Here is an 8,112-nt window from a genome sequence, read left to right as displayed (position 1 = left end):
TGTGTGTGTGACAGGACTGTCTGAAGCTCTGCCGTGGAGGTGTGTGTGTGTGTAAGTGTGTGTGTGTGTGTGTGTGTGTGTGTGTGTGTGTGTGACGGGACTGTCTGAAGCTCTGCTCTGAATCTTTGCATTCATGGAACTCCCCCTCCCTGAAGCACACTGCCTCAGGCTAAGTCCGAGGGGGCTGTTCTCACCAGGTTCCTTCAGAAAGAAAAACAGGGTAACTAATTGGCCCTTAATGGGGCCAATGAGGCTGCTAGACAGGAGACAAAGGCAGGCGCTGCTAAAAGTTACTGCTTCAGTTCTAGGGGTCTAAAACAAGACACAACCCAGGAAGTAAAGGAAAGAAAGGTAAAAGCACAAACATTTTTTAAAAATATTTATTTTTTTATTACGTATACAATATTCTCTCTGTATGCCTGAAGGCCAGAAGAGGGCGCCAGACCTCCTTACAGATGGTTGTGAGCCACCATGTGGTTGCTGGGAATTGAACTCAGGACCTTTGGAAGAGGAGGCAATGCTCTTAACCACTGAGCCATCTCTCCAGCCCCCCACAAACATTTTTTAAAAGGCAGAAATAAATAAATATACACACACATACTCTACAGACACACATACACCACACCACACACACATACACCACACACACATACACACAAACACCACACACATACACACTACACATATGTACATACACCCCCCACACTCCATATTTATTAGCTAGAATATACATATAATTCAAGTGTTGGTTTACTTTACCCAGCATTCCTAATTCCCCTCCCTTTTTAAAATTTGTGTGACTGCTTCAACTGCATTTATGTTGGTGCAATAGCACGCATGCCTGATACCTATGGAGGCCCCGGAAGTGAAGTTAAATGCAGCTATGAGCCACCACATGGGTGCTGAAAATTGAACCTGGGTACTGTGAAAGAGCAACCAGTGCTCTTAATTAGTAAGCCATCTCTCTAGACAGCTTTGACTTTTTTTAATGAAATAGAAAGAATTACTTTCTATGTGGTGGTTTTCCAGTTTATCTGGATAGGCCCAAACCCGTAAGCATATTTCTGCTTTACCTGCCTATGGTGCAGGTCATCACCAAAGACCAGACCAATGGAAATAGCAAGAAATAACAATTGCTTACCTCGATGAACACTCACAAATCACTTTCACATCCAGTTTAATTTTGAGTCATGAAATCTCAGCCCTGGGCAGCTGAATCTCAGAGACGCTCAATGAATTCCCTGAGCTCTCAGTGCTGCAGAGAATGTAAAGCAGAACCCACCTCAAGTTCTTCCCATAGCTCGAATCTGAACTGTCCTCAGTGGCCCATGTGTTCAAAGTGAGCTGCCTTGTTTGTAAGACTATTGAGAAAGTGGTGTCTCTTTCAGATGGGACCCACTGGAAGAAAGTCGGGTGAAATGAGTGGGGACCTGGGATTGTAGCTTCTCCTTGTCTACTGTATTTGTTCCCTATCACCCATGGCATGAGCAGCTCTCTCTGACGGGAGTCCCTGCTAGGACAGACTGCCTCAGCATAAGCCCAAAAGCGAGAGAGCCAACGAAAGCTATCGTCACAGGCATTTTGTTATAGCAATGAAAAATCAACACTACTGCTGCACATTCTCCTCCTGTCAGACCACACTGGAAGGCAAAAGAACTAGGCAAAATACTGAAGAAGAACTTTTCAATTAGAGGCGCTGCTTAAGATCCAGCTATAAACTTCTGGAATAGGAAGAATGCCAAGTGTCTGGATGGGCACAGAAGAATGAAAAGAGTGAAAGGTGAGTCTAGGAAACTGAGGCAGCTAAAATTAAAAAAAATAAAAGAATGCCACAGTTGACACTTCAGCTCAGTAGTACAACACTTGGCTGGTACGCACAAAGCACTGGCTTCAATCTCCTTTACTAAAAGTGAAGAAAATTTCATCTATCTCTGAGCAAGAACTCAAGGGTGTGCTGTGAAGGGCTGACAAGAGAAAAGACTGCAGTGACAGAACTCAAGAGAAGGAGGTGGGGGGGCTGGAGAGATGGCTCAGAGGTTAAGAGTACCGACTGCTCTTCCAGAGGTCCTGAGTTCAATTCCCAGCAACCACATGGTGGCTCACAACCATCTGTAATGAGATCTGGTGCCCTCTTCTGGCGTGCGGGCATACATGGAGGCTGAATACTGTGTACATAATAAATAAATAAATCTTTAAAAAAAAAAAAAAGAGAGAAGGAGGTGGGGGCTAGAGAGACCAAGTGCTGCATACACTCAGGAGGTAAGAGTACCTGCTACTCTTGCAGAGGACTGCAGCTTACTTCCGAGGGTTGGCCTCAGCTCTATGGGCTGCAACACCCTCTTCTGGCATCCTCCAGCACCTGCAGTCACACATGCACGTACTCACACATAATTTGTGTATGTGTGAATAAGTAAATAAATTTTTACATTAATTAATTAATTTATTTATTTATTTATTAAATATAACTTTACAAAAGAATGAAAGATATGCTGCTTTATGCATTTATTCAAACTCTACTGTGTGCCAGATAGAGGCACATAGGTCCTTTCCTTGGCACAGTCCTGGTGGCCCAACTCATCACACTTCCTCTGCATTTCTGCCCCTAACTGGGCCCCTTATCAGGGCAACAGAATCCTTGTTGCAACTTCTCAACAGTTTCCAACAGATCTTTTCCAGCAATTACATACCAAATTCCTAATACTTAATTTTTGTCCTACCATATTCTCATGTATTTGCATGTGTGTAAATAGTATATATTGTATGTGACATATGTGGAGTTCATGTGTGGTAAATATGTGGTGTATGTGAGGTGTGTGTATGATGTGTAGGAGATGTTCATAATGTGTGTTGGGGAAATCTTGCTTATGTAACCCATGCTGGCCTTGAACTTCTGCAATCTTCCTGCTTCAGTCAACAGATTACTTACAGGTCTGTGCCAACACACCTGGATCATTTGTATGTTTATAAGGACTTTTCAATTTAGATTTCTTAAAATTTTCACATCTATTTATTTATTTGTGCATTACGTATGCATACAAACACCTGCCCCCATGCACATGTGAACACAAGCTTTCCAGGAATTGATTCTTTCCTTCCACCATGTGGGTGAGTTTTAGGGAGGAAATTCAGGTTGTCAGGCTTGGTAATAAGTGCCTTTACCTGCTGAGCCACCACGCCAGCCCATCTCCTTCATAATTCACTGGGTATTCTCAAAAGACAAAAACACAGTCTTTCCCGCCATGGTTTTGTTTTTTGTTTTTGTTTTTTGCATTCAATGCACAAGAGATGATCAGCAATACAAGTTCACAAAGGTTCCAGAAGTCACCCAACCATTCAGACTCATTGTATAGGTACCCTCCCTGTTACACACCTGCAAGATATGCACCATTTTCTGATGAGAAAACTAGTGGCTCACAAGGAAAGCTGATGGTAGGGTGGGACTGATTGCATTTGGTGTCTTCTGACTGACGTATCAACCCTGGGCCCAATAAGGTGCCAAGGAAGTACCACTGGTAAATCCAGACCAACTTCAGTTACAAAAATTAAATCTGAACTTTCAGACCCTCGAGGATATTTGTGTGTGTGTGTGTGTGTGTGTGTGTGTGTGTGTGTGTGTGTGTGTGTCTATGGTGGAAAGGAGAAAAGAATAAAGAGAAGGAAGCAAGAAGGTAAAGAAAGTAAAAGAATAAAATCATCTGCCTGAAAATGGTGCTGGAACCAGAGGGATGCTTCACCCTTCACACTCTACATCAGGGACATCCCACCTCCTGTTTCCCATTATACAGCCTTCAGTTCTCTTCTCATTCAGGGGACCTGCAGCACAGAGCTGGCTTGCTGATTGATTCAAGTTTAATTCATTTATGTAATATCCCTGTTCAGAGCAATGTCTAATTAACACTTTTGTTGGGGGGAATAAAACCTCTCATATTCATTAATGAACAGGGGAAGGGAGGAGAAGCTTTCCCAGGCAACAGCCTAGAGTCTACAGGGCTGTTTGCTGCCTCTATCGTAGAGATGTCTTAATGAGACATGTCTTCATAATGGGATTATTGCTCTCTTTGGGGTGGAAGAAGCAAATGGAGCTGAGATCAGCTAGGGGAATGGACAGTGAGTAGAACATGAGTAGGCACACACACACCTCATTCTGATTTTGGAACCTTGATTCTGGAAGCCTAACCAAGGAAAGGGGTCACTCTCTGAGCTGCAGGATAAAATTCCAGGTATGAATCCACTTCTTCCTGGATTCCTCAGCCTCCTCAGGCTTTGCAGAGAGAAATAAAATCATAGATTTGCTTACAACTGCACAATTTAGAACAGGGCAGTTTATAAATATTAGTTCGCATTTATAAAAAACAAAGAGCAAAGAACACCAACACTATCTAATAGGCAATGACTCAGAGAAATCGAGAAACTCACCCAAAGTCACAGAGATAAGATAAGCAATGGCTAAGCGTGGAGCCCACATCTTCTGATTCAGAAACCTGGGCTTCTTGGGGAGCAGGCTTGATTGGCAGTTCATTAGGTATGTGCTATAGCTCTCCAGAGACATTCTAAAGCTCTGCTGGGGATGAATGCAAATAAGGCATTAAGGTATGAACTTCAACTTCCAGTGACAGAGGACTCATCTACTCATCGAAAATCCTCATGAAATCATCTATGTATGAGTCTAGGGCTAGAAAGATGGCCCAGCGGTTAAGAGCACACACTGCTCTTACAGAGGACCTGAGGCTAGTTCACAGGACCCATGTCAGGCAACTCACCACCACCCATAACTCCAACTGCGAGAAATTTGATGCCTTCTCTTGACCTTTGCAGGCACCTGCACTCATATGCACATATCTATACACAGACACACAAGTACACATAATTTCTTTAAAATACATCTTAAAATATTATAAAATTATAATTATAAATTATGTTAATTTTTAAATCACAGTAAGAGTTTAAAGTGAGGTTGGGGGCCCACAGCACTCAAAGGACTGTCAAAGGAATTTATGGCCCCACTATAAGATTCAGCAATGTGGGGTACATCTTTGACCATGCTTTCTACTCTGGGCTCTAATCCCAGTGTTCATATGAGTGACCTCTGGTGATCTGTTTACCCTGTTCAGTCTTCTATTTTTATGCCTGAAAAAGAAGAAACATAAAGCATGCTTTGCCCAACACATGAGGATCTGTTGAGTTCAATATGCAGCCAAAAGACGACACTGAAAAGGGACTATTTTCACAGATTATCATTCTACATGTAAAATATTTGTACCCGTGTGCACGAGCTCCTGAAAACATAAATTAAAATTTCACAGGAATACTTTAACCTACAGGTTACACATTTTATGCATATAATCTCACTGAATTCTCTGGGTGGTCCTGCATGGTAGAGATAATTTTTCCAACTGGGTATGAGGCGACCGAGGCTCAGCAAATTCAGGAAAGTCAGCCAGTGTCAGATGCGACTGAATAGTCAGTAGTCTAGGGTTACAATTCTCTTCTTTCTGATTCAGAGCTGCAATCTCATACTTCCCTATGGTAATTACAAATGCTTATTCTATCTTAAAAGCTCAGTGTTAAGAGATGAAAATGCTATATGTTGAAGAATAAATTTTACTATATTGCTACCGGTGGGGGCTGATACTTTCCCATTATTATCTAAACATAGGACTCCCGTAACTATTTGCCTTACAGTCAGTTCAACTAACCACTGGCTGCCTATAGAAAACTGTTTAAAAATGCATTTATGTGTATACACACTTGGAGAGGATAGTGGTAGCTTTTTTTCTTATAGAAAGAGGGAGGGAGAATTAGGGTGGCTATTGAAAATGTTCTCCTGTGGGGCTGGAAAAATGGCTTGGCAGTTAAGAGCACTGGTTGCTCTTCCAAAGGTCCTGAGTTCAATTCCCAGCAACCACACAGTGGCTCACAAAAGTCTGTAGTAGAATCTGATGCCCTCTTCTGGTGTATATGAAGACAAAGCACTCATACATAAAATAAATAGATAAATATTTAAAAAGAAAAAGAAAATGTTGTCCTGTGGTCTGGCAGTATGGAGACACAACAGGCAACTTGCCTCACACAGTCTTGAACATACAGAAGATTCTTCCTTTAATTCTGCTGCCTACTGCTCTATACAGCCAACCCACGTCAATGCCTCTGGCTTAGACTACAGTCCAAGGCATGCAAAGGTGGGCCATCTATATCTCTTCACATGTCCACACTGAGCCAGACGCAGTTATGTGCTTAGCAAAAGCTTGTGTCGGTAACCACCAAGATAAAGATCATTCATTTTAACTTCAATGGAAGCAAAGCCCTTCTGCACAGGATAAGTCTCACCACACAGTGCCATACAACAAAACACACACTAATGCTTGGAGAAGGTTAGGGTGAGCAGCTAGCCTCTCTGTCATGAGTTTACCTACTGGAAGAGGGAGATAATACCTACTCAAGGAAGTGTAGTGGAAATTAAACACAGAATTGTGAACTAAAGGGAAAATCATTATGTATCAAATACCTTTTTTAAAAAAGAAGACTAGACACTAAGGATGCATATTACTGTTACAGTACTTGCCCAGCATGCACAGCCCTTGGGTTCGGTATCTAGCCAAAAATTAAAAGGAGAAAAATAAATTTTAAAAAAATTGTTAAGTGAGACAATCACTAAGATGCTGTAGTCCTCAAAACCTCCAACAGGAAAATGCCTCCTGGGCTTTGGGTCCCCAGCATCAGAAACTGCTTTACTCAGCATGGCCACCATGCCTTAATAAAGCTTGGCACATCAACAAATACCCTAGAGAGAGTTCTAAAGCTTGCTGCACCAGCTGTGGGAGCAACTAAAGATGAGAGGAATAGCCCAAGTTCTTCCTAAATTCTACTGAATTGGCATCAACTCATTTCTAGTCATTGTAGAAGGGGAACCTCACACAGCTCCATAATGCCACCCCACCCCACCCCACTGCTACCCCAGCATTAGGTCGGCTAAAATAACAGAGTAGTTAGAGCAATTACTCTGCAGTTCACTCTGAAGACTCAGAGGACCATGAGACCTTGAGCAGGCAGACAAGGCCAACTGAGTCACAGCTTGGCTAGGGTAAGTTTTATAAGAGCTGAAGGTCAAGGATCAGTGGTGGAGGAAGACAGAGCAGACAGAACAGTCCGTCTGGAATGTTACAAACCTGCTGGCAGAAGCAAGAGGGCCCACCTTGGTGACTACAAAGTAAATAGGAGGGACGGGAGTGACAGAAATACCATGAGCCCTCCTGAGAATGGACAGAGGCTTCCCCGGCCCCATCCCAAAGACTGAAGTCCTATATATTAATTTACCCTGGAGGTGACAGCTCCTCCAGACATTCTAACAAGACCTGATTTCTGCTTCTCAGAGCTTCCTAGTCATGCTACCCACACTAATTCAGCATCTCCTGTCTTGCTCTGAGAGGGCCTACTGTGCACCAAGTCACCAGCTGGTCCTGCTCCACAACAGCTGTATCCTTTCTGAGGAAAACAAACAACAGACCACCAGCCAGCCTGATTCTAGAGCCACTGTTCTGTCAGATCTTATCTGTGCCTTTGGATAAGTAGCTTAACTTCTCTATGTGTGTCAGCTTCCTCCTGTGTAAAATAATGGGGCTACTTTAAAGAAATCCCCTAAAGGGGCTGGAGAGATGGCTCAGTGGTTAAGAGTACTGACTGCTCTTCCAGAGGACCCGGGTTCAGTTCCCAGCACCCACATGGCAGCTCACAACTGTCTGAAGATCCAGTTGCAGGGGATCCGACACCTTCACACCAATGCACATAAAAAAGTTAAATAAACCATAAAAAAAAGAAATCTCCTAAAATCACTGTGAAGGTTACAATATTAATATCACTTATGAAGGTACTACCAACACATGGTTAGTGCATGAGGAAAACAACACGCAGAAATTTACTCAAGATCCAGCACATGATTACAATCTAGTTTCTCTGACTTTAAAACTCATGTTCTGTTTCTAGCCATATTTAAAAGACAGTGAGCTTATAATTCGCAATCCTAGAGAAGCTAAATGAGAACGTGAATCCAAAGACAAACATATAGGCATCCCCCTGAATATTAACCTTCATCAGGCGATGAAAGGAGACAGAGAC

At 42.7% G+C, this 8,112-nt stretch overlaps 1 protein-coding gene across 1 annotated transcript in view; it reads right to left on the bottom strand.

Annotated features, from left to right (window-relative positions):
• Positions 1 to 8,112, bottom strand: part of Kirrel1 (kirre like nephrin family adhesion molecule 1) — a 95,154-nt gene that overhangs the window by 55,631 nt on the left and 31,411 nt on the right. Inside the window, exon 2 of the mRNA XM_026784147.1 lies at positions 4,417 to 4,561. Coding sequence (XP_026639948.1) covers positions 4,417 to 4,549 — 133 coding nt within the window. The 5' untranslated portion in view covers positions 4,550 to 4,561. The remainder of the gene's footprint in view (positions 1 to 4,416; positions 4,562 to 8,112) is intronic.

Source organism: Microtus ochrogaster, chromosome 21, assembly GCF_000317375.1.
Source record: "Microtus ochrogaster isolate Prairie Vole_2 chromosome 21, MicOch1.0, whole genome shotgun sequence".
NCBI classification, from domain to species: Eukaryota; Metazoa; Chordata; class Mammalia; order Rodentia; family Cricetidae; genus Microtus; species Microtus ochrogaster.
Note: the sequence above shows the minus strand (reverse complement) of the source record. Positions and strands in the feature narration are given on the sequence as shown.